General features: G+C 59.7%; 5 protein-coding genes across 13 annotated transcripts; 1 reads left to right on the forward strand and 4 right to left on the reverse strand.

Annotated features, from left to right (window-relative positions):
• Positions 1-545: 545 nt before the first annotated feature.
• Positions 546-4,439, forward strand: DAZAP2 (DAZ associated protein 2). Its single transcript, XM_030510661.1, has 4 exons — positions 546-708; positions 1,548-1,669; positions 2,433-2,669; positions 3,126-4,439. Exons 1-4 carry the CDS (start codon positions 696-698, stop codon positions 3,252-3,254), a joined length of 501 nt encoding a protein of 166 aa, XP_030366521.1. The 5' UTR covers positions 546-695; the 3' UTR covers positions 3,255-4,439.
• A 500-nt stretch (positions 4,440-4,939) lies between these two features.
• Positions 4,940-7,977, reverse strand: SMAGP (small cell adhesion glycoprotein). Of its 8 annotated transcripts, none has more exons than XM_030510669.1 (5): positions 7,255-7,892; positions 6,054-6,157; positions 5,833-5,905; positions 5,467-5,541; positions 4,940-5,364 (listed from the first exon to the last, which is right to left on the reverse strand). In XM_030510669.1, the coding sequence occupies exons 3-5, from the start codon at positions 5,861-5,863 to the stop codon at positions 5,192-5,194; spliced, it is 279 nt and encodes a 92-aa protein (XP_030366529.1). In that variant the 5' UTR covers positions 5,864-5,905; positions 6,054-6,157; positions 7,255-7,892; the 3' UTR covers positions 4,940-5,191. The 8 variants fall into 8 exon arrangements, with proteins under 8 accessions (XP_030366529.1, XP_030366530.1, XP_030366527.1 ...); XM_030510670.1 differs by having other exon boundaries at positions 5,833-5,900; positions 7,255-7,597; XM_030510667.1 differs by having other exon boundaries at positions 5,833-6,157; positions 7,883-7,977.
• A 925-nt stretch (positions 7,978-8,902) lies between these two features.
• BIN2 (bridging integrator 2) lies at positions 8,903-14,257 on the reverse strand. Of its 2 annotated transcripts, none has more exons than XM_030510639.1 (12): positions 14,124-14,257; positions 12,742-12,822; positions 12,572-12,626; positions 12,315-12,409; positions 12,054-12,149; positions 11,872-11,979; positions 11,698-11,783; positions 10,780-10,855; positions 10,482-10,564; positions 9,508-10,213; positions 9,268-9,348; positions 8,903-9,129 (listed from the first exon to the last, which is right to left on the reverse strand). In XM_030510639.1, exons 1-12 carry the CDS (start codon positions 14,199-14,201, stop codon positions 9,016-9,018), a joined length of 1,659 nt encoding a protein of 552 aa, XP_030366499.1. In that variant the 5' UTR covers positions 14,202-14,257; the 3' UTR covers positions 8,903-9,015. The 2 variants fall into 2 exon arrangements, with proteins under 2 accessions (XP_030366499.1, XP_030366498.1); XM_030510638.1 differs by having other exon boundaries at positions 9,508-10,216.
• Positions 14,258-15,149: 892 nt separating this feature from the next.
• On the reverse strand, positions 15,150-16,929 carry CELA1 (chymotrypsin like elastase 1). The gene is made up of 8 exons (XM_030510311.1): positions 16,875-16,929; positions 16,699-16,781; positions 16,498-16,598; positions 16,143-16,265; positions 15,921-16,057; positions 15,485-15,630; positions 15,252-15,401; positions 15,150-15,164 (listed from the first exon to the last, which is right to left on the reverse strand). Exons 1-8 carry the CDS (start codon positions 16,915-16,917, stop codon positions 15,150-15,152), a joined length of 798 nt encoding a protein of 265 aa, XP_030366171.1. The 5' UTR covers positions 16,918-16,929.
• A 994-nt stretch (positions 16,930-17,923) lies between these two features.
• On the reverse strand, positions 17,924-27,504 carry GALNT6 (polypeptide N-acetylgalactosaminyltransferase 6). Its single transcript, XM_030510619.1, has 11 exons — positions 27,392-27,504; positions 24,726-25,320; positions 23,766-23,938; positions 22,643-22,792; positions 22,330-22,564; positions 20,956-21,073; positions 20,655-20,855; positions 20,138-20,269; positions 19,245-19,346; positions 19,002-19,154; positions 17,924-18,863 (listed from the first exon to the last, which is right to left on the reverse strand). Exons 2-11 carry the CDS (start codon positions 25,211-25,213, stop codon positions 18,750-18,752), a joined length of 1,866 nt encoding a protein of 621 aa, XP_030366479.1. The 5' UTR covers positions 25,214-25,320; positions 27,392-27,504; the 3' UTR covers positions 17,924-18,749.
• Between the last annotated feature and the right edge of the window lie 269 nt (positions 27,505-27,773).

The following is a 27,773-nucleotide window of genomic DNA, read 5'->3' on the forward strand; positions in this document are numbered from 1 at the left end:
ATGCTGATGCCAACGGGTCCCATGGCAGGATGTCACCCCCAAAATAAGGGTCTCCAGGGGCTCCTTGCTGCAGAGAGGGGGGAAACCGGGGCTTGTACCAACAGCCACAAGGACACGGATTAGAAGAACCGACAGCTGAGGCTGGAGCCAGCAGCTGCGGGCAGAGGCGCTGCGGCCCCGCACAGCCCTCGAGGCTCCATTAAGCTTCGCGGTACTTGGAGGTTTCCAACCATCCCATTGATGTTTAATGCACGGACTCGGAAGCAGCTTCTCCCACCGCCCGCGGCTGGGGCGGGAGCGGGGGGGCCCCTCAGCCACCAGCGCTGCCCGGGACCCCCGAGCAGGCTCCTGCTGCGGGCTGGGGCACCCCACACTGCCCCATGGCCACGCTGGGGGGGGGGCCCCGGAGCCTCCCAACCCCTCCTCCCCCCCCGCCCCTCGGGGGGTACTTGAGGCCCCGCCCCGGTTCCCGCGGCCCCTTTAAGAGCGCTCGGCCTCGCCCCCGCGCGCGATGACGTCAGGGCGCGCGCCTGCGCGCGGCGCGCGCTTCCTGCCCCCCCCCCGCCCTTCCACACCTCCCCCCCCCCGCAACATTCCCCCCTTCCGCGGCCTTCCCCCTCCCGCAGCGCCGCGGTGACACCGAGCAGGGAGCGCGCGGCGCGGGCACAGCGGGACCCGCCGCAGCCGCCGCCGCCATGAACGGCAAAGGCAAGGGCAAGGGACGGGGGAAGGGGGGGGGGGGGGGGCGCAATCCCGTTCTACCGGGACAACCGCCCCCCCCCCCAACCCCGCACCGGGCAGCGCCACTCCGGGACGCGGCGCCTTTAAGGGCGGCGGGACCCGCCGCGGCGCGTGACCGCGGGAGCGGGGCGCGGCGGCCAATGGGAGCGGGGCGGGGGGCGCGCGCGGAGCGCCATGGCAACGCGCGCCAGGGCCCGGCTTTAACCCTCTGAGCGCCGGGGGGGGAACCTCCCCCACTGTGACGTAGGAGGGGGCTGCGTGTGACGCAAAGGATCCCCCCCTTATTACGTACGGGGAGGGCGAGCTGAGGGGTAACCCCCCCCCCGCTGACGTAGGGGATGCTCTGGAGGGGGGGGACACCCCGGGGGGGGGCGTGACGTAGGGGGGATAGAAGGGGGGGCGCTGAGCTGCGGGAGACCCCCCCCGCTGACGTAGGGAATCCCCTGGGTGACGTCAGAGTGGGCCCTCTTTTATGGCGGGTGATGTAACGGGGGGGGGCCGGGGTGGAACAGGGGGACCCCGGGTGACGGGGGGGTGGCTCGCAGTGGGTGAGCTCCCATCGCTATGGGGGTCCCCCCAGGGCAACATGGAGGGGGGGCAGCGGAAGGGGTTGGAGCCCCACACAGTGGGGGGAGCGGGGTGGGGGCCATGGGGGAGCGGGGGGGACACCAGTAGCCCCCCCCGCCTCAGAGGAAGGGGCTGAATTTGGGGCACGTTCCCCCTCCGAAGCAGAGGTGACGTCCCCCAGCCCTGACTCGGCTTTGCCCCCCCGAAACCTGGGGCTGAACCCCCCTTGTTCCCTGCAGGACAATATCCCACCCAGCCCTCCTACCCTGTCCAGGCTCCGGCCAGCGCCGCCGTGTACCCACAGAGCGTGCCCCTGCCGCAGCCGCCGCCCTACACAGATGCACCTCCTGCTTATTCGGAGGTAGGTGGGACGCTTCTCTGGAGGCTTTGTTTTACCACGGAATGGTTTGGGTTGAAGGGACCTTAAAGCTCCTCCAGCTCCAAGCCCTGCCCCGGGCAGGGACACCTTCCACTAGAGCAGGTTGCTCCAAGCCCCTGTGTCCAACCTGGCCTTGAACACTGCCAGGGATGGGGCAGCCACAGCTTCTCTGGGCACCCTGTGCCAGCGCCTCAGCACCCTCACAGGGAAGAGCTTCTGCCTCAGAGCTCATCTCAATCTCCCCTCTGGCAGGTTAAAGCCATTCCCCTTGGCCTGTCCCTCCATCCCTTGTCCAAAGCCCCTCTCCAGGTTTCCTGGAGCCCCATTAGGCACTGGAGCTGCTCTAAGGTCTCCCCTTCAGGAGCCTTCTCTTCTCCAGGCTGCCCCAGCCCAGCTCTCTCAGCCTGGCTCCAGAGCAGAGCTGCTCCAGCCCTCGCAGCAGCTCCGGGGCCTCCTCTGGCCTCGCTCCAGCAGCTCCACATCCCTCTGGTGCTGTTGCCCCAGAGCTGGATCAGGGCTGCAGGGGGGGTCTCCCCTTCACGCAGCAGAGGGGCAGGATCCCCTCCCTGAGCTGCTGCTCTCGCTCTGCGGGTGCAGCCCAGCACACAGTGTAGTGCAAGGTGCCTGTGCCCGTGGCAGGGGTTGGAACTGGATGAGCTTTAAGGTCCCTTCCAACTCAAACCATTCTATGATTCTATGAATTACAAGTCTCTCAACTTCCTTGCATGGCTTCTTTTCTCCGCAGCTTTACCGTCCCAGCTTTGTGCCGCTGGGGGCTGCCACCGTACCCACCATGTCTGCAGCATATCCGGGTGTCTTCCTGCCCATGGCCCAGTCGGTGGCCGTGGGTCCGCTCAGCTCCTCGGTCCCGATGGCATACTATCCCGTGGGACCGGTTTATCCTCCGGGGTCGACAGTCCTTGTCGAAGGTGGCTTTGATGCTGGAGCGAGGTTTGGCGCCGGTGGAACCGCCAGCATCCCTGTGAGTATAAATTGGTCTTCAGAAATGTATGTCCCATCCCTGGCAGTGTTCAAGGCCAGGCTGGACACAGGGGCTTGGAGCAACCTGCTCTAGTGGAAGGTGTCCCTGCCCGTGGCAGGGGGTTGGAGCTGGAGGAGCTTTAAGGTCCCTTCATCCCAACCTATTCCATGATTCTGTGATTGTAAAACCCTGCGTGTTTCAGCGTTAGATGTTTGCAGAGATGTGGGGGAGATGTCCTTTGTTTCCTGAGGAAAACATGTCTTAACCTGATCCATCACTTGGGGCAGGAGTAGGCTCCTGCCTGTGTCTGCATTTAACCTGTGGGTTCCCATCAGCTCTGTCTTTGCTTGGTTAACAACGGGGACGTGAACTGGGAGGTCTCTGGGTGCCTGCAGCCTGCGATGGCTTTGTCCCAGTGACCTCAGCTATCCCCTGCCTGTCCTTTCTGTCTTCCAGCCTCCCCCTCCTGGCTGTCCCCCCAACGCCGCCCAGCTGGCTGTAATGCAGGGAGCCAGCGTCTTGGTGACACAACGGAAGGGCAACTTCTTCCTGGGAGGCTCAGACGGCGGCTACACTATCTGGTGAAGAAGGAAGGGGAAGGGGGGGAAAGGGGGGACTACATTTGTGTAAGGAAAGACATCACATTCTGTCAGCACTTCTCACGATGTAACTGCTTTAGTCCATATTAACCTGAAGTTGCAGAGTAGACATGAAGCGGTGAGGTGTCTCCTGGTCTGGTGCCTGCAGGCACGTTGAGGTGAAGCACGAAGCCCTGTTAATGCTGGTGGTGCCTCTGTTGGAGCGGGAAGGGGGATTAATCCGTGGGATGAATGGGAGCTCAGCAGCCCTGCCTCTTCCTTTCATTCACCGCAGCGCTGAGCTCGTAGGAATCGGCTTTGGGGAGGGTGAGGGAGTGGATCCGCTTCCTCCTTCCCTTCCCTTCCCGCTCCTTGGGGTCCGCTGCACCCAGAGCCACAACCACCCGGGCTTCCCTTCCACTGGAGCAAAGGTGCTGGATAGAAAAGCGATTCCCAGCAGCGGGGAGGGCACCTTGGCACATCTTTCTTGCTGAGCTCACTGAGGACGGATCCCTGGGAGCGCTCCGTGCTCGCCCATCGCTTCCCTCCAGGAAGGTTTGCAGCTGGCGGCTCATGGGATTGGTTTTAGACACTCCAAGTAATCTTGGATTTCTTTGCACACTAGATCTAATCAAAGCCATGCTTTGGTGCCAGAAACACAATGCAACTCATGTTCCGTTCATTCAGTGCTAATGAGGCTTTTAGAGCAATGCTTAATAAACAACCTTCTTCTTCCTTGCTTTCAAACTCAACTGGTGTCTTGACACCAAAACTCCTTCAGGCTGTTGTTCAAACAGAGCGGGTGGTTACCATCTGCCCCAGGGTGTGCAGCAACTGTCAGTCAACACCCAAATGAGCCCGGTCAATGGCTTGTTTTCTGAATGCATACTTTAAAAACAATGAAGTCTTAGTAGGGGTAAGAAGAATATTTCAGGGATCCTCCGTGTTTTGGGTTTGGTTTTGAAGTTTTACTTTTTTTTTTGTTTTATGAAGAAAAATACCAGATTCACATGTATTTTATCTCTAGGTTTCAGTTTTAATCTAAACTTGTCTTGTCCCTGTTGTGTTTAACCATCAACCGACTGTTAGGAAGCTCAGCATTACGTCTCTCTCTGTATACACTGTGGTGCACTTAACTTGTGGATTTTTTTATACTAAAAAAAGTAGAATAAAGACTATTTTGAAAATTTGACTGAAGGAGCCGCTTTGCATTAGCCCTCACATAAAGCCCCTCAGCTCTGCCCATCGCAAGCCTCGGGGCTTCTTCACCAATTTCCTCTTCACTGGTGTTTTGTGAACTTCCTCCTTTGGGGGAGTTTTGGGGGTTGATTTAAAGGAGGAAGTGCCTTGAGCAGGGAGCAGAGGAGGGACGGGGGGAGCTGCTCCTTGCCCCAGCTTTGTTCTGAACACAAGCAGAGGAAAACCGGTGTCTCCACCTGCCTGAGCCCATGTGCGGGTGCTAAAGCTGCCTCTGGATGAAGCCAACCCACTCTGCTTCCCTCTGAGGTCAGGGATGAGCAGCCCCAGGGTTTGTGGGCTACAATAGGGCTTTCACCGCATGACCATCAGCCTATTTTACCTGTAGCTTCACCTTCGCCTCCAACTCAGCCATGTCAGTCACCCCACCCCGAAATCCTCAGCAGAGGAACTTAATGTGGGTTTTGAGCCAAGGACAAAGAAAACAAGGACTCCTCAGTTTGTCAGAGGGTTGTATTTGAAAGCACTGCAAGGAGGAGCTGGGGTGGGTGCTGCTCTCCTGCTGCCATTGGTGTGCTCCGGCTGGGCAGCGATGGGCAAAGCTCTGACACACCCCTGGGTGGTTTTCCTTCCATGCTTGGCTTAATAAATTAAGGAAAAGAAGAAAAAAGCAGCTTGGAAATCCCCAACTCGGGATTGGGGAAGTTCGGCCCCGAGCGCGTGAGAAGCGTGCGCTGAAGCCGTGCCTTAGATGAAATACTCTTCTTTCTCTTTGGATGGAGCATCCTCCATCTGCACCGACACGTCGGTCTCTGCTGCCGGCTGCTCGTAGGTGAGGTAGCTGCCTTTGTTTCTGTACAGGTAGATGATGATCACCACCAGGACCGTCAGCAGGGTGAGGAACACCAGCGTGATGACAACTACCAGGAGAAAGCAGAAAGAGGAGCAGGGAATAGCCCTGGGTGGTTGGTACTGAGCTGCTCCTCAGTAAATGGGGTGGATCTGGCAAGGAGAACCCCTACCTGCAATGACCACAGTGTTGGCGTCCTCATGGAAAGGTGCAGGGTGAGCCTTCTTCAGGAAGGGGGTTGTCAGCTCTTCTTAGAATCATGGAATGGTTTGGGTTAGAAAGGACCTTAAAGCTCATTCAGTTCCAACCCCCTGCCACCTCCCACTAGAGCAGGTTGCTCCATGCACCCTCCAACCTGGCCTTGAACACTGTTCTCCTGGTTTCTTCATCAAACCAGGAGAGAAGGAGGGAGGAGAAGATGAGTAAGGCTGGTCCTGACCCAGGCTTAAGCTGGACGGGGCATGCAGTGGCCCTGGGCAAGATCTCACCAGGGATTCCATTGCATGGACACGTGGCAGAGCTGTCCCGGGGCACTTACCTGCAGTCAGAAGGGGCTGATCCCCTTCCATCGCATCGGCTTGTCCCAGGGGAAGGTCTGGGCTCCTTCTGAACTGCCAAAACCCAGAATACAAGTGCTGAACTCACAGAGCACCCGGTGCAGGGCACGGCCGGGCAGCACCAACCGGAGCCAAGGGTTTGGTGGGGAGGTGAGGAGCAGGCTGGGGAACGCGGGAAGGCAGGAAAATCCCAGGCACTGACTCTGCAATTCCCTCTCAAACTCTGAGAGCTTCAAATCGCCCCGAAATCCTCCCGGATCCTCTCGTTGCCGTCCCGAGGTCGATGCTGCAGCGGGAATGTTCTGCCTGCAAAAAAGCAGCTGCTAAACCACAAGCTTCATCCTGGCGGTGCTGAGCCCTCGGGATGCAGCGTGCAGGCTGGGGCGATGCTAAACCCTGCAGCCGCATTCGGGAGCATGGAAAAGGGGGATTCATTCCCCGGCTTTAGCCCTGCCCCATTGTCCCCTGGTGCCCTTGTGACTCAAGGGGTTGCACAACATCCCTCCCAGCAGCAGTTTTGCTTTCGAGGGCAGCCGGAGGCTGATGGTGAGCTCACGGAGCCACAGGAAATTGGGAAAACCATTTCCCCCTTCCCAGCAGCGTGGGAGAGTTGTGAGGACCCATCTCCCACCAGCACCCAAGTCTCAGCCAGCTCCCCAACAACTTCACCCCAAGCTTAAGCCCAGGCTGGCACAAGCCACCAGCTCAATAAACCCAGCTTCACTTTAAACCCAGTTTACTTCAAACCCAGCTTTGCTTTAGACCCAGCTTCACTTTAAACCCATCTTTGTTTTAAACCCAACTTTGCTTTAAACCCAGCTTCACTTTAAACCCAGTTTAATTTAAACCCAGCTTCATTTTAAACACAGCTTTGCTTTAATCCCAGTTCTGCTTTAAACCCAGTTTAATTTAAACCCAGCTTCATTTTAAACCCAGCTTTTCTTTAATCCCAGCTTTGCATTAAACCCAGCTTCACTTTAAAGCTCATCAGGCTCCTCCGGTGGCGATGTCTGGGTGCCAGGAAGCTGAATGTGCTTTCCAAAGCCAACCACAAGCTTCTCCCAGTGCAGCAGCCACTGATCGGGCAGCTTCCGAGCAGAACATGGGTAACATTCCCCCCAAAATGGGTAACATTCCCCCCAAAATGGGTAACATTCCTCCCAAAATGGAAGCTTGGGATTGGAGGGAGAAGAGGAGAAGATGCTGCTGGATGGGCAGGAGCTGGTGCAAGCCGGGTGCCCTGGGGAGAGGGCTTCTTGGGAAGTGTTTGACGTTGCCAGTGGGAAGCACAAAGCAGCTCCATGCCCTGGAAATGGAGACCTGGGACCCAGCAGAGGTTTAAACCAGGAGGAAGGAGCCCCATGCTCCATAAACCATGGGATGTGTTGCTGTGCCAGGGTTACCTCACTGGGCCGGGATCCAGCCGGGATCCAGCCGCCGCAGGTCAGAGCCGCCGGGGGCTGACAGGAGCAGTGACTCATATGCCGGCGCACCGGATCCCCATGGATCTCCATGTGTTTTTGAAGCCACGCAGGGGTTGTATAAGAACCACCCCATAATCTTCCTCATTCTTGCTCTCAGGCCAAGTTGCTCAAGAGCCGTTCCCACAGCAAAGCTGCAGCTCTGCTCCCTAAAAGCTCCATGGGGGATGCTCCGCTCACAGCCCCCCATTCCCATTCCCGGTGCATGGAGGCTGGGATGAGCAGAATATCCCTGCAGCTCACCCCCACCTCTCCTCCACGCCCTGGGGTGGGTATCCCAGGTATCCCATGCCCCCACGCAGCTTTCCCGATGGATTCTCTGTTTCTGCCTCTCGCCATAGCAAGATCACCCTTCCACCTTCCCACCCGCCCAAAATCCAGCTGGAAAACACCCGGCCCACATCCGACATCTTGGTGTCTCCCCACATCCAGCCTTGGGCATCCCTCGCAGCCTCCCCGTGCAAACCCTCATGCCCGGCGCAGCCAAACCCGACCCAAAGCGCCCAGAACGGTCCATGCTGGGGTCTCCCCCCGCTCCGGCAGCTCCTACCTGCGCCCGCCGAGCCGGGGCGAGCGGCTGCCGGCACCATGTGCGGCTCCCGAGTGTCGCCGAGGCCGAGGCGTTGCCCTTTTCCTGCCTCACCTTTCCAGCCGACCCAGACACACCTCCCCCGTTAACCCCTTGTGCACTGCGGAGCAGGCACCGGCCTCGGGGCGGGGATGGGAGCGCGGGCACAGGCTGCGGGAGACGGGATGGAGCAGCCTGAGGAGAAGGATTTGGGGCGTTGGGTGAGGAGAAGCTCCCCATGACCCGGGTTCAGTGTGTGCTTGAGCCCAGAACCCCCCCCCGTGTGCTGGGCTGCACCCCCAGAGCGTGAGCAGCAGCTCAGGGAGGGGATCCTGCCCCTCTGCTGCGCTCTGGGGAGACCTTAGAGCAGCTCCAGTGCCTAAAGGGGCTCCAGGAAACCTGGAGAGGCGCTTTGGACAAGGGGTGGAGGGACAGGCCAAGGGGAATGGCTTTAACCTGCCAGAGGGGAGACTGAGATGAGCTCTGAGGCAGAAGCTCTTCCCTGTGAGGGTGCTGAGGCGCTGGCACAGGGTGCCCAGAGAAGCTGTGGCTGCCCCATCCCTGGCAGTGTTCAAGGCCAGGTTGGACACAGGGGCTTGGAGCAACCTGCTCTAGTGGAAGGTGTCCCTGCCTGTGGCAGGAGGAGCTTTAAGGTCCCTTCAACCCAAACCATTCCAGGATTCTATGAAGCTCTTGCACTGGAGCAGCAAATGGCAGTGGGGTTTTGCTTCAGTATGTTGGACGTTTGCAGCGGCAGGGGTGTGTGTGTAAGTTCAGGCAGTCTGGTTTGTGCATGGCAGCACATTCCCTGGAGCCGGCAGAACTGGCTCCACACCTTCTTCCTGAGTCACAGCGGCGCCGGGTGCTGAGAACAGGGCAACAAATCCCTCCTGCACTCAGCTTCAGCCACCATAAACCCACAGGTGGGGAGGCCCCAGCACTCCCAGGGCCCCCCCAGCCCAGCCAGTGATGGGCTATTGCAGGATGGAGATTGTCCACCTCTTTTTGCCACCTTTTCTGCCTTTATTTCAGCCGGGATGGGGGGTGGAAGCACATTACGGTTATGGTGGAACAATGTTATCTGCTGGTGACACCCGGAGATGCCTGTTCCAGGCTCAGAGGGAGGTGAGGGTCTCACTGGGGTCCTGGGAGGGGGTTGTTGCTGGTGGCGGGTCCTGGCTCTCATCCTGGCTCATGTCCTGCTCTGGCAGCCCGGGACAGCCTGGCTCCTGGCAGAGACACAGAGGTGGTGCTGAGCTGGGTGGGATGGAGCCCTTGGGCTTAGATTAAACCGGACCCAAGAAGGACCGAGTCCGGATGGGGGGGGGTCAGGTCAGCATCTGCCCCCACGGTGCCACTGCACCCACCTCGGTTGTGGAGCCAGAGGAGGAGCCAGAGTCTCCAGTGCAGCCACTCGCTGCTGTGTCGAGGGCCGGATCCAGCCCCATCTGCCAGCAGAGGAGTGTCACTGGATTTGTCCCGTGGATCCCCACGTCCCCACCAGCCACCCCCCAGCAGGGTTTGGGTCTCTGAACAAGCCGGGTCATCCCCCCCCCATCACTGCCCCCATCATGGCATCTCCTCTCCCGTCACCAGACCTCCCTCACCTGAGTTCTGGCCACTTTTGGCTCGATGTCCATCACCTCCACGCTCTCCTCGGAGTCGCTGTGCTTGCCTGTGGCACTGCCGAGCCGGCACAGCTCCTGCTCATCACCCAGCGATGGACATGCAACAGGACCGGGGGCATGGCAGGGAACATGCGCTGGGGACAGCAGCTCCATAGGACATGCCTGACCCTCCGCGGTGGTGGCGGTGCCGTGCTGATGGGGGTCCCCTGTGTGGGCTTTGCTCGTGGCTCGCCCCGGCTCTGGCGGCGCGGTGCCGGCAGCCTGGGCAATGGCCTCGGATAGGATCAGTGACGCCAGGGAGGTGGCGATGCCCTCGGCCCCCTCCGGCTCCAGGTCCTGGTGTTCAGCGGCGCTGGGGTCGCTGGTGCCCGGCTCCACGGCTGCCCCCGATGTCCCCAGCTCATGGGACAGAGCCTCAGGGCTGGGACCGGGCTCGGGGGCCTCCTCGCTGGAGACTGACGCTGTCTCTGACAGGGACCCCGCGCTGGCGGGTGATGCTGGAGGCGGGCTGGGGACGGCAGTGCCCAGCTCCCCGTTGGAGATGGTGTCGGTGGCACCGCTGTCCTCACTGGGGGATGCCGCCATCGCCTCCACTTCCACCGTGGGCCCCCAGTCTGGTGCCTTCCCCGGGCAGGGGAACATGGCCGGGGGGCTCACCGGGGATGAGATGACCAATGAGCGCCGGTTGCTAGTGGGGGGAGGACAGAGGGGGTTAAGCCCACCTTGGACACCTTCTACAAGCATCACCCTTGGGGTCCCCATGGGTGATGCTGCCCCATTCTGCACCACCAGCGAATGACTCAAATTAACTAACCCAGCACCACCAAAGCGCCCTCAACCCCACGCTGGGTGATGTTCACCCACCGCAGTGCTATAGGACTGGGGGCTGCATCGCCCATCTGCTTTTTGTAGGGCGAGTGGGACGGTTTGGCCACTTGAAGCCCCCCATTTACCTGGGGACACCTTTGATGATGAAGACTTTGCTGGAGTGCTGCTTGTCCAGTTTGCTCATCACCTCGTAGAGGTCGCGGTTGAGCTGGGAGGGGAGGGAGAGAAACGCATCAGAGGGGCCCCCCTGGTGCCACCCATCACCAGCAGCACCAACATCCTCGAGCTGCATTAAGTTATTGAGTTAAGTGAAGAGCAATGAGGACTTGAGGCTGGCACCGGTGCAGCCAGAGCACCGAGGGGTGGCTACGAGACTGCTGGGGGGGTGAAGGGGAGGTGTTGGGGCGCTGCCTTGCCCCCCACCTTGCTCATCTCCTTGTAGAAGACATCGCGGAGGTTGGAGATGTTCTGGAAGATGGTCACGTAACACGCGATGCGGCTGCGGGGGGGGAAGCACGTCGGGAAATGGGGGGCTCTGGGGTGCTGAGCACGCAGCCGGGAGCCCCCATCCTCCCGGGTCCCCGTGGGGATGGGGAGCGGTGAATGCACCCGCTCCCCGGGATGGCCTCGCTGCATCGGTGGTGCTGCCACCTCCCGGCTGTCACATCACGCTCTGCTGCCACCGCCGGTCCCTTTTGGGGACAAAACCCCCCTTTTTCCCTCCATGGGGGGCAAATGACACCCCCACCCCTCCACCAGCTGTCCCCGCCCGTGTCCTGGGGCTCAGCGGCCGCTTCTGGGGACGTTGTGCTCAGATGATGCTTTCTCGAGGGGACCCACAGGGTTGGGGGGGGCTGCCTCTGCCTCCCTCTTTGCTCACAGGGACCTGCAGATGCCATCGGCTTCTAGGCAGGATCATCCTCTGCGGTCCCACTGTATCACGCAGCCCCACAGTGCCCCCCAGCCCCACAATGCCCCCCAGCCCCACAACATCCCCCAGCCCACAATGCCCCCCAACCCCACAATGCCCCCAACCCCACAATGCCCCCCAGCCTCACAATTCCCCCCAGCCCACAGTTCCCCCCAGCCCACAATGCCCTCCAGCCCCACAATGCCTCCCAGACCCAAAATGCCCCCCAGCCCCAAAATGCACTCCAGTCTCCACAATGCCCCCCAGCCCCTGTGGTGTCCCCCAGCCCACAGTGCCCCCCAGTCCTGCAATACCCCCCAGCCCACAATGTCCCCCAGCCCCATAATGCCCTCCAGCCCCGCAATGCCCCTCAGCCCCACAATGCACCCCAGCCCCACCATGCCCCCCAGCCCCTGCAGCACCCCTGGTACCTGCCATACAGAACTGGCAGCTCCTCCCGAAGGTCCCTATTCAGGTCCTCAAACACGGCCTGGGCTTTATTAAACTCTTCCTCAGCCTATGGGGAGGGAAGGGGGGGCTGTGGCTGTGCAGGACAGTGGGGACAGGGGGTGCTGTGCCGGGGGGGGTCCCGGGGGAGGCAGGACCTTGGCGATTTTCGCCTCGTCCTTTTTCTTGGCGCTCTGCAGAGCTTCCAGATGGTGCCGGGCGCTGTCGTAGTCCACCAGCTTTCGGCCCCGCTTGGCGATGCGCTCCTGTGCAGGGGGCAAAGCTGAGCCAGGATGCGGCCCCCAGCCCCGGGACCCCCAGCACCACACACTGCGGGTACCTTAAAGTCCCCAAACTGAGCCAGGTAGTTCTCCATCAACCGCAGGGCTTGGTCAGCCAGCTTCGCCTCGTAGTCATCCCACAGGAGGTTGTTGCTCTGTGGAGAAAGAGGGGACAAGGATATAACACCCGGGCCCCCCCACAACCTCCCCCTAGCCGTACGTGCTGGGCTGCATCCCCAGGGACCCCCCGGCTCAGCTCCCGGCCCCCCCATGCTTGAAGGGGACCCCTGGGGACGGCAGGGGCACGTCAAGGGGCTCACATCTGCGATGGCTTTCAGCTCCTCGTGACCGTCCCAGTCGGAGCTGTAGATCTCCTGCAGCGTGTCGGCCACTCTGCGGGAGCTCTCGTGCATCACTGCAGCGGGGCAGGGATGTGACAGTGTTAAGAGTTATTCGATTGAGTCTTTATTGGCTTTTATTTGTTATCCTGGGTAAGAAAACGCAGCTGATGCTCAACCCCCTCCTGGCTCCTCCGTGCTGCCCATGGGGCATATTTATGGCAGCAAAGGTGCCTTACCTTTCACGGCACCAAGGAAAGCCTTGAGGTCCTTGTAGAGCTTATTGCCTTCATTCTGCAGAGCAACACAACAGAGCCTGGGTCAGGGATGGGTGACCCTGGGAGGCAGCAGGGCCATGGGGTGATGTTGGGGTGTCCCCGTCCCCCCTTTCCCTGTTCCCCGTTGCAACCTGCTGCAGCTGGAAGTTGTACGCGCTTTGCTCAAACTGCTCGTCTTTGGTTTCCACCGTTTTGCCCAGTTTTTGCAAAACCTGGGATGGAGAAAGAGGGAGCATGAGAAAACATCAGACTTCCAAACGGAAACAGGGGGAGTTCAGGTTAGATCTAAGGAAGCTCTTCCCTGTGAGGGTGCTGAGGCGCTGGCACAGGGTGCCCAGAGAAGCTGTGGCTGCCTCATCCCTGGCAGTGTTCAAGGCCAGGTTGGACACAGGGGCTTGGAGCAACCTGCTCTAGTGGAAGGTGTCCCTGCCCGTGGCAGGGCTTGGAGCTGGAGGAGCTTTAAGGTCCTTTCACCCCAACCCAGTCCCTGGTTCCATGATTCTATGAAGAGGCATCAACCCTGAGCCCAGCACTGCCCACTGGGCTCCAGCTCCGGGTGGGAACCAGGCTCAACCACTCTCAGGGGCTGCGGAAGATGCAGCAGAGCCGATGCTGAGCTGGGATTTGGGTGGGAGATGCAGAGTTTTGGCACATCCCTTGGTGTTTTTATTTTTTGGAGGAAAATGGTGACTTTTTGGGTGCTAACCTATCGCCCTACCCTAAAAACCCTGTAGGTGCAGCCCTATGTACCCCAGAACATCCACGCATGTGGCCATGGGTGCAGGCAAATGCTGGGGTGCTGCCTCGCCTTGCTGAGGATAAACATGGTCTGTGGCCAAAGGCTGCTTCCTGGGGTGTCCAGGAAGACGTTGATCCTACGGGAAGCAGCCAGAGCCTGGCCCAGGCTGATAGAGCCATGGGGAAGCTGAATTTAGCCCCGAGGCCCAGCCAGGAAACCTGGGAGCGTGTGGGTTTGGTGGGGCCGGGGCCTCGCGTGTCCCCAGCACAGGAGCTGCTGCCCGTGTTTTTGGGAAGAGAAAGGGAAAGAGCTGCCCTGAACCGCCCCAAAACAGCCGAGAGTTGCCCCGTTTCTGCCCGCTTCCGGAGCCCTTCCCCCTTGCTTCCTGCTCGGCTGACACGGGCTGTGCCAGCATTCCCAGGACCATCCCCACCCCGTGTACCGAGGGGGACCATCCCCCTTGGCCAGCCCCAGGGAACCCCCACCAGCAGCACACGGCCCCCCAAAGCCTCCGGAAGGGGTTTTGGGTGGAAACCCCCCACTTTTAGAGAAGCCAGCAGCTGCCAAAGCAGCTTGGGGGGACCTTTGGGAGATGCCATCAAGCCAAAAGCCTTGGAACATTGATGCCGTTGACCCAGGAGCGCCCTACGAGCACCCATGGGTGCTGAGCGGTGCCCATTGTGCCACCCCCTCAGCGCCATTGTGATTAGAAACTGAAGGATAAAGCAAAGAAGGGGTTTTGGGGCTGGGCATTTTGGGGAGCATCAGACCCACCTTCTCCTGCGCCCGGCTGAAGCGCTTCTGGACCTGCCTGGCGAAGAGCCCGGCGCCGCTGCCCCTGCCCTCTGCCATGGCTGCAGCTCCGCTCCTGCTCGCGGCCGCTCGCTGCGGTTTGATGCTTTGGGTGGAGGAAGTTGGAGGCGAAGCATCCGCCAAACACCCCGGGCACCCACAGCGTCCCCCCGGAAAGGCTGCCCGGGGCGCCCAGAGGGGTGCCGGGGAGCCTGCACCCGCCCCTCGGCGCCTCCACCACTGGCTGGTTTGGGGTAACTTTGGCTTTTAGGGCAGTTTTGGTGCTGGTATTTTGTCCCTGTGCCGGGTGAGTCTGTGGCACGGTTGACACTCCAGGATGTAGCCATGGAGCAAGGTGGTAACAGTCATTGAATCCAACATCTCTCATTGCAAAGGAGGTGGGGTTGGAAAAGAAATGGAGCTAATGGCAGGGAAACATCCCATCCAGGTCCCCCCTTATCCTTCTGTATCTCCCCTTATCCTTCTGTATCCCCCCTTATCCTTCTGTATCTCCCCTTGTCCTTCTGTATCCCCCCTTATCCTTCTGTATCTCCCCTTGTCCTTCTGTATCCCCCCTCAACCTTCTGTATCCCCCCTTATCCTTCTGTATCCCCCCTTATCCTTCTGTATCTCCCCTTATCCTTCTGTATCTCCGAGGACCTGCGTGGCTGCCCATGAAGGAGATTTGCAGCGTTTTCCCCTTTTCCATTATCCCAAGAACTTTCTGACTGCCCTAAGAGCATGGGCCCAGTTGCTTTTCCCAATGGCTCTTCCCTAAGGTGTGAGGAAGAGGAGAGATGCAGCCCAAGGGATGCTCTGGAAGATTGCTGAGGGTTGGAGGAGAAAGGATTGCTGGCTGTGGGACAAAGCATCCACCAGCACACCAGAGAGAGGAATAGATTTTATTGACACCTGACAGTGATTTCAAATTCCTCCAAAGATCATGTGTGGGAAGATGATGTCTGTCCCCTGAGCAGGACTCTTCTGCCACCACTCAGCTCTGGCCTGTCACTGGCCTGTCACCTGGAAGAAGAAGAAAGGCAACGGTTGAGCCAAGCGGGGATGGAGCACTGACAGCACCAGGTCTCAGTGCCCAAGCAGTCGCCTTACGCTGGAGATCCAGGAGATGTAGGCAGAGATGCGGGTGAAGACAGTGGGTTTGCGCTGGACGTTGCAGCCCAGGCTGGAGACGAAGCTGGTGACACCATGGACCTGGTACTGCCCGTTCACTGCGCAGTTGAGGGGACCTCCGGAATCACCCTGCGGGCGAGGAGCAGTGTGGAACGGGAGGAAGTGGGGTGCTGGGGGGATGCCGGTGGGGAAATGAGGTCCTGGGGGTGTACCTGGCAGCCTGAGCGCACGCCGTCACCACCGGCGCACACCATGGTGGTCTTGACGGTGGAGCCCCAGTAGGATGAGCGGGAGCAGACCTTGTAGCTCACCACGGGCAGGTATGCCTGCAGCAGGACGCTGGAGAGCTGCCCGTTGGCTGCACACAACCGAGCGCCGGTTAATGCAGCGCCGGTAAAGACCTGAGAGACACGGCGACCACCCCCTTGCCAAAGCAGAGCCCACAGCCGCCACTGAGACCCTTCCCCACCATAAAATCCCCCCCAAACCTTGGCATGACCCCAACCAACACTGGGCAACTCCACACCCCGACCAAAGCCCTGCATGATGCCTCCTGGGACCTCAAAAGGCTTAAAAGGATCATTCAGCTTCCCACGTTTCCCATGTTTTGGGGGGGATTGAGGGCCAGGGTCACCCATGGGCACTCACTGCGGGTGAGCCCCCAGCCTGTGATGTAGCAGGGGTAGTTGTTGTCCAGGATGGTTCCCTCCTGGGGCAGCACCGCCAACTGCACGTAGTCATTCAGGAGGGCAGAGCTGGACAGGCGGATCAGGGCGATGTCGTAGCTGGTGAGAGGAGGGAGAGGATGTTGTAAGGACCATCCCCATTCCCAGCAATGTTCTCCCCAAATCCCCCCTCCCCATGCGTTACCCCGTGGCAGCACTGCCGGTCCAGGAGGGGTGGACGACGATCTTGCTCACGCTGAAGACCTGCTCATGGCCGTCTTCCACGTTCAGGTTGTGAACACCAGCCACCACACGCAGGGTCAGGTCACTGCCGGGAAGGTGGAAAAACACAGGATCAGGCCCTGAATTGTGGTTATTTCAAGAGTGAATTGATACAAAAATGTTCAGTACAGGAAGAAGATGCTCCCAGAGACAGTCCACGTAACCAAGACCTTAAAGGACTGTCGCTCTCTGGGTTGGGGCAGCCAAAATTTCCCCTCGGAAAGGTTTTTGGTGGGAAACAGCTTTTCCATGAGAGGAAGGTTCTGGTGCCTGCTCACCCGTCCACGCAGTGGGCTGCCGTCACCACCCAGTTTGTATGGATGAGGGACCCTCCGCAGGTGTGATGCCAGCTACCGCTGGAGTAATACTGGAGGGAGATCTGGGGAGGGAGAGTGCAAGGCATGGGGGGTCTCACCGCATGGTCCCGGGCAGGATGAGATCCCTATGGGATTTCTCATCTGGCCCCAGGAAGGACCCACCTGGGAGGGCCAGGAGTGCGAGCTCGCCTCGGTCCCACCGACCACCCGTTCCACCCCATGGAGAGCCTGCTCGGAGCAGTGTCCTGTGGGGCAGAAGACGGTGGGGATGGGGAGAGGTGACTGGCAGCCAGAGGGTTGTCACCACTGGGGCCAGGGGCTTCCTGCAGAGCACGTACCGCAGAGGGCGAGGGCGGCGAGGAGCAGGAGCTGCAGCATCATCCTGGACCACGGAGGCGCTTCTGCGGCAGGGGCTGCACTGCAGTGGCGTTAAAAGGGGACAGGGAAGGAGGGATGGGAAGAAAACCAGGTGCCGCGGCCCTGTCGAGCAGCCTTGGTCCCTATTCCAAAACACACATAGCCTCAAAAGTCAATGCCAAAACCCCCAAGATTCCATCAGCCTTGGCCAGGCAGCCCCAAACCCCAAAGGGGAGATGATGCCCCCTCTTGCATCTTCCTCTTCTGCGCATCTCAGGCAATGGCATCATGAGTTTCTTTCAGTCTTAAGCCCTGGCTGCAGCTCTCGCATAATGTTTATTTGCAGGATGCCTCCAAGAGATTTATCCAACACGAGGGGTGCCTGCATCATCACTGGGACAGGGAAATCAAGGCAAACACAAGGCAAGAACTTCACCCCCTCCGAAAAACCCGCCCAGGACTACCAGCACCAAAGTAGGGACCAGACACAGCCTCCATGGGGCATTATTTTGGGGTTAAATGAAACACCAAGATGGTTTGCAACTAAAACCTGATTTCTGGCCAGAACAGTTTGAGTTTTCCACCCTTCGGAAAGAAATTGAGGCTGTTCTGGGGGCTGAACCTACAGCATCAAGGGATTTGCTCCGCTGATGGAGCAATCTCTGGAACACAGCCTTCGTATCCAGTCACCCAGATAAAAAAGATAAAAAGGAAAGAAAGAAAAGCACCTGCTGCAGTTCTGCTCTTATCTGCAAGGAAAACACGAGATTTCATGTGGAAAATGGTCTCCAAACAACCACTTATTTGTTTTATGGGCACAGAAGGGACCACAGAGAGAGTCAGCAGCAAAGCTTCCGCCCCGGCAGAAGGACACCCCAACCGAACTTGGAACCACCCCAAATGGGACAGATCATTGCAAAATCAGCTTCAAACCCATTTTGGGGCTGCAAAAGGGAGTTTCCAGGGCAAGAAAAGGGAGGAAAACTGATTGTGAGGAGGGGTGAGAGCTCAGACGAAGCCAGAGACAGGATCTCCATAAAATAAATCATCTCTTTATTCGATGTCATATATCCAAAGATGGATTCTTCCATCCCCATGCCACTTCCAGGAGGGGTTTTTCCCCGCATTCTAAATGACATGGCAATGAGGTGGCAGCTACAGTAGTTGGGCTTGAAGAGAACCAAGGGAGGGAGGAATGTTGTGCCAGGCACTGGCGAGAGCCTCTCCGGGAGGATGCCGCGGTGCGTTGGAGCTGTGCATTGGAGCCACCCTCCAGCTCAGCGCGAGGATGAGTCGCACCCAGGAGTCACCGTCAGAAGAAAAAGAGTAATAAAAGGATCCTCATTTCCCCTCCACCTCAAGGCTGGTCCCTTGGGCCCAACTCCAATATCCTGGCAGCGCCACGGTGGCCAGGGCTGGATCCTGGCAGTACTGGGAGGAGAGCGGAATTCCCTTGTCCACACGGGGCACAACAACCCATGATCCAGCTTCCCATGGAATGAGCTGCCTGGCTGGTCACCGTCCTCCTCCTCACTGGCAGGAGTTTCAGGTGCAGGGAGGGGGGTTTAAATGCCCGATATGAATTCCAGAGTCTCTGGCTGGAGCCAGGGAGTGGGGGGGATGAGCAGCAGGTACCCAAGAGCATCCTTGGGCCGCGTTTCAGGCTCTGGGGGTACGGCCAGCTGAGCTTGGCTCAGCAGGCTTCGCTGTTCCAAAGGCACAGGACTGAGTTCAAGGCAACCATTGAAATGCAGCATATTTAAGGCTTCTGCTTCTTAAATTAAAAAAGAGGAAGTTTGGTTTGGATTCTGGTTTCCTGAGCGCGGTTGGGGGCGGCTCGGGGGGCTTGTGGTGCTCTAGGTGAAGGACCAGAGCTGGTGGGGGTCTGCCAGGTTGCAGGGAACCATCGCCGGGTGCTTCCCTCGCGCTGTCAGGCACGTCCCGGAGGCCGGGTTCTTAATCAGCCGGTCCTGATGGAAAACAGAGACGGCTTCAGCTCAGCGATGCCGGTGGGATGAGGAAAGGATGCACCCTCAGAAGCATCATCTCAGGGGGATGATGCCACCATCCCCTTGGGTGGTTCCTAGGGTGGAGATGGGTCTCCTCACCTGCGCCAGGTCCCACTCCTCGCTGGCTGGCACCCGCCCGGGTTTCCCTCTGTACTGACACTCGCGCAGCTCGGCCGAGCCCGCGCCCGCCCGGAGGCAGAGCTCCTTCCCAATGTTGTGCCTCAGCTCCCGCTGGCTCGTGTACTCAAAGTACTGGGGGGACAGGACCAGAGATGGGACGTCAGAGGGGAACAACCAGCATGGTTGGAGGAGAAGGAAAGGCTGGGGTTGATGGGTGCCCACCTGGTTGCCCCCCAGCCCATGGCAGGGGTACATGATGAGCGGTTTCCCACCGTGGTTGTTCTCACCGACATCCAGGCAGCTCTTGGTGCCCTCGTTTTTGATCTGCAGGGGCGCAAACAAAGGGGCGAGGGGGTGAGATGGTGCTGCAAGGTCCCAGGGCAGGGACCCACCTTGGGTTTGGGCTTTGCAGGGCACTTATCGCTGTACAAACACAATCCCGGTACTAGGTCCTGTGTCCGGGTCCCTTGTCCTTTCCAGGACGCGAGGAACGCCCGCGCCAACGCCTCTGTCCCACCAAGCCAAAGGTGAGACTGCCCGGGATGAGGTTTCAGGAAACAAAGGTGAATGAAAAGCTGGTTGGGAGCCAGCGCCCGGCCCTCGCCCTGCCTGTTGCCATATCCAACAGTTTCATTCACATCACCCCGGCTGAGGGGGCAGGACTCGGACCCCAACACCCAGCTTGGAGCCAAGGGGTGGGTTTTGGCAGCTCTATCCTCAGGGATGGAGCTAGTGCTCTGCCGTTGCCTGGCCCCAGCTCTGTTTCTCAGGTCCACCCTGCACATGTCAGCACCAGCGCAGTGCTGGGAGAAGCTTTCAGCTCTTTCGCCTGATTTAACCCAATGCTTTAACCCACAGATCCCCCACCCCGGAACTCGCCCCAAACCAGCTCTGCCGGATTCCAGCTCTTTCCTTGTCAGCCAGAGCCCAAACCGGCCCCACCAGCCGGGGATGGACACGGTGACGGACACGGCTGCACCAAAACCTTACAGAGTGCTGGTTTAAATGCAACCCCCCCAAACCCAACCTTTGGGGGACTTCAGTGCTGATGCTGAAGATGCTGATTCTAGGCAGGGACAGAGCCCAGCAGGATGCTCTGGGCATCCAGCACCTACCGCTCCATAAAACGCTGGAGTCAGGTCAGGGACGAACATCTCTGGGTAGATGGTCTGGAGGTACCAGGTGAAGTTCCTACAGTGGAGCCGCTCCCTCAGCCTGCGCCGGTCTGTAATGTCACCATACGTCTTCTATCAACAAAGCCACGTGAGAGAATTAAACTAACCTCCAAAGCCAGCAAGGAAACAGCAAAACATCCCTCCCGAGCCCAGAGCTTTGGCATTGTCACAGTGTGCCAGGGCTGAGACCGGTGGCCAGGTCTTGCCAGACACCCCAGTGCTGGGCAGGTACCCTCCAGCTCCAGGTCTGGGATGTTTTGGCATCACAGCACAACGTTTTGATGTTGTAAAAGTAACCATAAAAATGAAAACCCCGGTTTTTCTACTAGAAAACACAATGACCAAATAGAATAACATCAAAAATGGGGTTTTGGCTGAGCCCACCTTCTCTCCCTGCTCAGGCTTGAGCTCCCAGCAGGATCAACCCCTCCTGGAAGCCCGCTGGTGTGCTCAGTACCTCTCTGGCCATCTGTGCAGCTTGCTGGTTCCTCCTGTAGAAGATCTCCTTGTAGTCATCCATCCAGACCTCAGCCAGGCGGACCTGGTTCCTGGAGATGACCTGGGTGCCCTTGGGGAAGGTGTGGGGGCTCTTGGAGCGGAAGACATGACCCACGACGGAGCAAGGGATGATCTCAATCTGACCCCCACACTGCCAGACCTATGGGGAGGCACTGCCTGAGACATGGGGAGTCCCCATACCCCCCAACAAGGAGCATCCCTGAAGATGCACTTTGGAGATGGCACCAACCCCTCCTTACCCTGAAGGACATTTCCACGTTCTCACCCCCCCAGATCTCCATCTGATCGTCATAGGAGCCGATGTGCTCAAAGTAGGATCTGGAGATGGCAAAGAGGCCACCAGCAAAAGTCGGGGACCTACGGGCGAGGGAGAAAGAGCAGCAAAATAGGGGTAAAATAAAGCCAGAGAAGCAGAAGCCGGAGTTCTGGGGACACCAGGGCCCTCATGAGCAGTGTCCCCCCATCTCCCTGCCCCACATGTGTTTGGCAGCGGGGCTGGACCCAGCTTGCAGGAAGGGCTGAGGTGGCAGCATGACACCGGGGGGGGGGCTCGCTGCCAGCTCGGAGTCCAGGCAAAGGGGATATTGTTACCCAGAGCCTATAGCCGGGCAGAAGGGCGGAGCAGGGAGCGCGGCGCCCGCCCGCTCCGCTGCTGCTCTAATCTTTTCCATCTGATCTTTAGGAGAGGCTGGAACAGAAACTTCCCTTTGAAGGGAAGAATGAGCCCAGGATCCGCTGAGCTGCCGCGTTCCTGCCGAGCGGAGATGAGGCACCGCCGGGAGCCAAACCACCGCCTCCTCGTACAAGGGACCTTTATTGGAACCGGGACGTCTCCCAGGTGACCTCTGCACAAAGCCAGCCCTGCTGCCAGCCAGGACACAGGGCATGGATGGGGCCAGGCAGCGTGTCCGGTACCGACTGATGGCAACACCCAATGGAGGGGGCACCAACGGAGAGGTGCAGTGGGAAAAACAACGTTCAGAGTTTCTCTACATGCAAAGTAAAGGGATGAAAAATGGGAGTTTTGGTGCAATGTGATCTGCAGGTGACACATTCCTGCTGCTGTGCCAGCGCAGGTGCCCACGCAGCTGGTACGCGAGAGCGAGAAGAGAGAAGGCAGCGATTAAACCCTTAATGAGAGACTTTGCAGGGGTGGATGGAGAGGTGGCTGGAGGCAAGTCAAAGGGGGTTTTACAAAGGGCCTTTATGGCTCCATGTCCACTGAACCCCAGGAGATGTGTCTCCTGTGCCAGCCCCACAGGTCTGACCGTGCCTGAACATCCTCTCCCAGGCACAAACCACCTGAGACCCCTTAAACCAAGCACCCCATGGTGGAAGCTGCACTGGGAAAGGGCAGCATCACCCACCTGGAGGCATTGAAGACAACAGGGAAAACATTGCTTTGTTAGGAAAAGGAGCAAAATCCAAGAGGAGGAAGGGGCAGTTTCCTGGCACAGGGCACCCAGCTCTTTGCCACCCCTGGCTGTCCCTCCCTAAGCAGCCAGGTGATTCAATCCGCTGATACAGCCTTTGGGTCTGGACACTGCATTTCCAGCGCTCATCCAACTTTTACTAGCATCAAAGTGGATAAACCCCCCCTTCCCCATCCTTACTTGATGGGGAAGGTCTCATCCTTCCTCCGCTGCCTCTCCCGGGGTGGGACGACCTCCCAGCCAAATGTCAGGCTCCAGTCGAAGTTGCCCCTGCTGTGCTGCTTCCCGTTCTGGACAGGCTTGGAGAACTCAAAGGTGTTGAGATCGATGGTGGCGATGTCGGGGCTCACAACGGCCGTTGGCTCTTGGGCGATGCGGGATAAGAGGGGCTCGAGCCAGCCATGGAAACACTCGCCTGGTGGGACACAGGGAAGGGTTGGCCATTGAGAGGTGGCAATTTCACACCTCCAAGCTTCCTGCGGTGGGTACTCACAGTGGGCATCCAGGAAGGTCAGGACCTCGCCGCTGGCCACGCTGGCCCCCAGCAGCCGCGCCGTGATCAGCCCTTTGCGCTCCTGCTGCCGCACGACCCGCACGATCTGGAGCTGCTCCACGTAGCGATCCAGCTCGTCCTTCAGGTACTCTGGGGGGCAAAGAGCAGCGGCGCTGTCGGAGGGGGAGATGCCAGTCCCTGCGCCCACCAGCCCACCCCGCTGCCTCCACCCCATCCCTGCACGCCGGCTCAGATCCTGGGACACACGGAGCCTCCTTTCCCCCACATCCGAGAGCGGGTTTGGCTAAAGAAAGTGAGTTTTGCAAAGGAGCCACCGGCTAATCCCCCATTAGAGAGGGATTAGGGGAACAATGGGGTGAGAAGGTCTCCTGCTCTGCACTGAAGTGTCACTGAAGGAAACTGGGATTTCTCTGGCAATGTTCAAGGCCAGGTTGGACACAGGGGCTTGGAGCAACCTGCTCTAGTGGAAGGTGTCCCTGCCCATGGCAGGGGGTTTGAACTGTGTGAGGTTTAAGGACCCTTCAACCCAAATCAGTCTCTGATTCTATGATCCTCTCCTTTGGCAGATGTAGCCAAGCCAAAAGCTGGGAAGTGCCAAGTGAGAGCCAGGATGTCCAGAGACCCATCCTGGGAGGGGACCCCAACTCTGACCCACATCCCCACCACCGTGGGGCCCAGGCCTGTGGGTGAGAAAGCCCCGCAGCACGCCGAAGGCTCTGCTCCTTGGGAGCCCGTGCAGACGCTGCAGGTGGAAAGTGAACATTGGGAGAGGGAGCAAAGTCCGCTCCTCCCAGCGCCCTGACGCTGAGCCACGGCATTAATCTGCTGTGGGTGTAGCTCAGGAGGGGTGCAGCCCGCGGGCAAGCTGGATGACGAGGGATGTGCAGGATGCGGGAGGAGCACCCGGGTTTTCTCCAGGGCTGGGTTAACAGCAGCGCTGTAGAAGGGAAAACCCCAAGGGTGCTCCTGGGCAGATACAAAACAACGTGGAAGAACTGCTGGATGCACCCACAGCTTCTCCTCCGTGTGGCTCAGAACTGCTGTTCCCGGGGAAGGAAAGATGCTCGGCATCCCCCTGCATCCCCCCATAGCTCCCACCCACCGTCCGTGCTGGCATCGTCCACCAGGATGATCTCCTTCAGCAGCAGGGCTGGGGAGGCGTGCAGGACGCTGTACACCGTCCGCAGCAGCGTTGACCAGGCTTCGTTGTGGAAGACGATGACCACGCTGGTGGTGGGCAGGGGCGGGCACCGCTTGAACTTCTGGTCGATGCACCTCGGGGACAGAAAGCAGCAGCCTAAGCACGGCTGGGGCAGCGTCACAGAACCACAATCCCCCTCGTGCCATCCCAGACCCCAGCCCCGGCGGCTCCCAGCTCATCTCTGCTTTGATTTCCATTGATTTCCGCCTCTCCACCCGCCGATGGTTGAGTGAATGACATTCCTGGCCCCGGTGTGCCCCCATTGTGGCTGCTACACCTGCTAAGCACGGATAATCGCCTGCCAGCGCAGGGGGGACCAGTTTTCACACCAGGGCTGGGTTTCTAGCTCCTATTCAAGCCTTTTTATCCACCCCCAATCCCCTCCTGCCTTCCCCAGCCCACCCCCCTGAGCAGACAAGGCCTGGGGGAGGCTTTAATCTGGCAGCCCGCGGCCGGAGGGCAGGCGAGGAAATCCCTCGGGTTTCTGCTGCTTCCTTTGCCCCCTGCACCCCGGGGCTGTTCCACTCGGCTAAGAAAAGAAAAAGTCCGATTACTGGAGCCGGCTGAAATAAAAGAAGGAAGGGAAGGAAAGGGGGGGGAAAGATGCTGGAGCCACCCGGCCACAAGCGGGTCTGTGGAGACACAAAGAGCCACCTCTGGCTTTTGCCCGTTGCCTTTAAAAACCAACGCCAAGGGAACAAAAAGAGGGAAAACTCATAAATACAGGTGGTTTTCCAGCTCTCCCTGCATCCGATCCCCTGCTGACGCCTGGTGCCATGCTGTCCCTGATCCGTTTCCATTTCCTGTTATATTTCTCCATGGATGGAGCCTGCAGCCCCACCAGGCTCTTTGGGCTCTTACTCGGGTGGGCGGCTGTCGGGTCCCAGCGCTCGCTGGAGGGAGATGCGGTCGCTGGCGAAGGCGTTGAAGCAATGCTTCTCATAGCCCCGCTGCTTCTCCTTCGTCTCCTCCGGTGTCCATCGATCCTTCTTGAAGGCTTTGCCGTCAGCTCCGGGGCTGGCGGGGTCCTGGGGGGGTCTCTCCATCAGTGGCCGCAGCTCCGCCGCTGTGTAGACACCGGGCAGGCAGGAGCGAGCGCTGGGGGCAGGTTCCTCCTGCCGAACGGGGGCTCCGATCTGCAGCTTCGGCATCGAGTCCCGGATGTTGTTGACCGCCCCCATCATCAGGTCAAGGACTTGGTCCTTCCCCTGGACGATGTTCTTCAACCAGGGCTCCTCATGCACATCCTTGTTCCCCACGTCCTTCTGCAGGATGAAGAGGAAGATGATGAAGATGGCGCCTGCCAAAGCCACCTTCAAGGGGCTGTAGCGTCTCCGGAAAAGCCTCATTTTCCCTTCTTCCGTGTGGTTTCTGGAGGGTCCTCCCTGAGGCGATGGGTGTTTCAGGGATGTTGGCTCTCGGGGTGCTTCATGGTGCTCTGCTCTGGTCCTCTGTCCTGGAGAGAAGGAGAAACACCTGCGGGTTAATCCACAGACTGGATGCACGTTGGGGACACCCCCTTGATATCAATATATTATTAATTAGATACTAATATAGAGTTCATTCCCTGCAAAGGGGGCAAACAAGACCTGTAAAACCCACTCCCCCACGGCCCTTCCAGCCCATAAATCCACCACCAGGAAAAAGTGATGTTCAACGACTCTGCGAGATGAGCTGGATCCGGCCACCACAAGCATGGGACATCCCCAGCAGTTTCTCCTGAGGCCGAGGCAGCCGCTGCAGCACCCTCCCCACAACCAAACATTAAAATAAAGCCCCAAAATATGCCGAAATCTTGTTGCCCGCTGAAAAAAAAGCCTTTCCCCCGGTGCTTTTTCCTGCCTGCAGCGTTGCTGGGAAGGAAAACCATGTGCAAGACCCCGCACCGAGAGCTCAGCACCGGCTACAAAGCACCACCGGGACCCGGCCGAGCTTTCCCAGCGCCAGCAAACCTCCCGCGGCTGTTCTTTGTGAGCCGCTGCCGCCGGAGCATGGACAAGCTCCATGGGAGCCATTCACCGGCATCTCCTCCTCCTCCTCCTCGGTGTCCCCCGCCTTCCTCCTCCTTTATTTCTTTTTATGTCCCCCTTTTCTTTGTATCGCCTTGGCAATGGCGCGGCCCCGGAGCGGAGAAGGGCACCTGCAGCAACTTCAAGGGTGAGGAAGCTTCGGCTTGGGAAGGAGGAGGGACGAGGCGGTCCCCGGGGTCACTGCTTTCAGCCCCGCGGCGATCAAAGCCGGCGGCTGGACCACGCTTCACTGCCAAGGGCGCCCGTTCCCGAGCCGCGGTGGGACCGAGCGGCACCAGCTCCACGGGCAGCGGAGGGAAAGAGCAGAACGAAGGGCAACCCCCCCCTAAATCCACCTCATTTCTGCTCATACGTGAGCAAAGATGCTCCCTGATGAGCTCCCTCAGAGCTACCGCACTGAGCCCTGATGCTTTCATCGCACAGGGAGAGCCACCGCCGTGCGAGGCGGAGAGCAACCCGTTTTAGGGAGGAACACCCCGTTTCCACCCCCTCCTTCCTGCCACACTGCTGTGACCACGTTAACAAAGTTCGCCGTCCGATGCTAATAAACCCCGGGGCGGCAGGGAGAGGGTCAGTGCACGGCAGCTCCCGAGGGCTCTAACCCCAAACCCCCATCCCCAAAAGCAAAATAAACCCCCCAAAACTCCCCCCCAAGAAGTGCTGAGGTGGATTTTGCAACAAGCTGCAGCACGAAGGAGCTGCAAGCACTCTATTGCAGGGGCTCATGCTGCTCCATCCCATCCCGAAAATCCCGTGTTGGGATGGGGCTCGCCCTGCAAGCAGGAAAACCAACGCCAAAACTATCCGGTGGAGCCAGTCGGGCTCGGAAGAAGGGGAAATTGGCCTCGGAAGAGCGGGAAATAGGGTTCAGTGGCAATTTGGTGGCAGCCGGAGCATCTCCGCGGCACGGGAGGGAGGAATCGTGGGGCGAGGTGGGAATCAGGGGGCGCTCCGCGGGCAGAGGAGGGAAAAAAGAGGGAATAACGAAAATAAACTCAAACCAACACCGAGGACGTGGCCGGGAGCCGGTGACCACGGCGGCGACGGCGTCAGAGGTCGGGATGGCCAAAAGCCAACAGCAGGACGCGGGGCACGGTCCCGCACCGGGCTGACCCCGCCAGGAGCCGGTGATGGGGGGGAGAAGGAGAGGGAGGGGCCGGGGTCCGGTGGGGATGAGCCCTTGGGGCACCGAGACCGCGGTGAGGGGCTGGGTACAGCTCTGCTCCGCCGGGGGGAGACGCGAAAGGGGATCGGATCCTGCCCCCCGCTGAGCCGCACAGCCCCCAGGACCCGCCGGGCCCCCCTTCCCTGTGCGGGTCCCCCGCGCACCCCAGACCCTTCCCCCGGTGTAGCGGTGGGGGGGGGCCGCCCCGCACCGAACCCCTCCGGCCCCTCTTTGCCCTGGATGAGTGACTCCGCGCAGGGACCCGTACCCTGGGGGTACAGCTCCATATGGGGACCCCCCACCCCTCCCTTCCCCCGGGGGGGGCTCCTCACCGTGACCACCCGAACTCCGTTTCCCCGGGCAGGGGGCTCTGTCCCGGCCCCTCCCGCAGCGCGCACGGTCACACCTGGTGCGGGGGGTCCGGATCGGGACCGGGACCGGGACCGGGATCGGGATCGGGACCGGAGCGACCGGACGCCCCCCCCCGCTCACCGGCTCTCGGCACGCGCGGCCGCGGGGGGGCGGAGCCGCTGCCACCGCCCCGGGGTACAGGTGCACGGGGCGGCGCCGCCGCGGTCCTAGCGCCGCCCGCCGGGGGGGGGAACCGCGCCGCGGTCCTGGCGCCTATAGAGGCCATAGGAGCCACAAGGGCCTGGAGCTGCTGGTTTTATTTCTATTTATTAACTCTTCCACGGGCGCTGCGGAGCCCCCCTG

This window comes from Strigops habroptila, chromosome 23, assembly GCF_004027225.2.
Source record: "Strigops habroptila isolate Jane chromosome 23, bStrHab1.2.pri, whole genome shotgun sequence".
NCBI classification, from domain to species: Eukaryota; Metazoa; Chordata; class Aves; order Psittaciformes; family Psittacidae; genus Strigops; species Strigops habroptila.

Coding starts and splice junctions, on each gene's coding strand:
- DAZAP2 (XM_030510661.1), top strand. Junction 1,670..2,432: donor CACCTCCTGCTTATTCGGAG/GTAGGTGGGACG, acceptor TTTTCTCCGCAG/CTTTACCGTCCCAGCTTTGT. Junction 2,670..3,125: donor GTGGAACCGCCAGCATCCCT/GTGAGTATAAAT, acceptor TCTGTCTTCCAG/CCTCCCCCTCCTGGCTGTCC.
- SMAGP (XM_030510662.1), bottom strand. CDS start 5,863: ATGGAAGGGGATCAGCCCCTTCTGACTGCAG. Junction 5,545..5,832: donor TCAGCCCCTTCTGACTGCAG/GTAAGTGCCCCG, acceptor CATGATTCTAAG/AAGAGCTGACAACCCCCTTC. Junction 5,365..5,466: donor CAACACTGTGGTCATTGCAG/GTAGGGGTTCTC, acceptor TTCTCCTGGTAG/TTGTCATCACGCTGGTGTTC.
- BIN2 (XM_030510638.1), bottom strand. CDS start 14,201: ATGGCAGAGGGCAGGGGCAGCGGCGCCGGGCTCTTCGCCAGGCAGGTC. Junction 10,856..11,697: donor CTGCCAGTTCTGTATGGCAG/GTACCAGGGGTG, acceptor CCCCCCCCGCAG/CCGCATCGCGTGTTACGTGA. Junction 9,349..9,507: donor CAAAAGTGGCCAGAACTCAG/GTGAGGGAGGTC, acceptor CTCTGCTGGCAG/ATGGGGCTGGATCCGGCCCT.
- CELA1 (XM_030510311.1), bottom strand. CDS start 16,917: ATGATGCTGCAGCTCCTGCTCCTCGCCGCCCTCGCCCTCTGCG. Junction 16,782..16,874: donor CGCCGCCCTCGCCCTCTGCG/GTACGTGCTCTG, acceptor TCTGCCCCACAG/GACACTGCTCCGAGCAGGCT. Junction 15,402..15,484: donor GCGTGCGCTCAGGCTGCCAG/GTACACCCCCAG, acceptor CCTCGCCCGCAG/GGTGATTCCGGAGGTCCCCT.
- GALNT6 (XM_030510619.1), bottom strand. CDS start 25,213: ATGAGGCTTTTCCGGAGACGCTACAGCCCCTTGAAGGTGGCTTTGGCA. Junction 20,856..20,955: donor ACGTGGAAATGTCCTTCAGG/GTAAGGAGGGGT, acceptor GCCTCCCCATAG/GTCTGGCAGTGTGGGGGTCA. Junction 19,347..20,137: donor CTCCAGCGTTTTATGGAGCG/GTAGGTGCTGGA, acceptor GCGCCCCTGCAG/ATCAAAAACGAGGGCACCAA.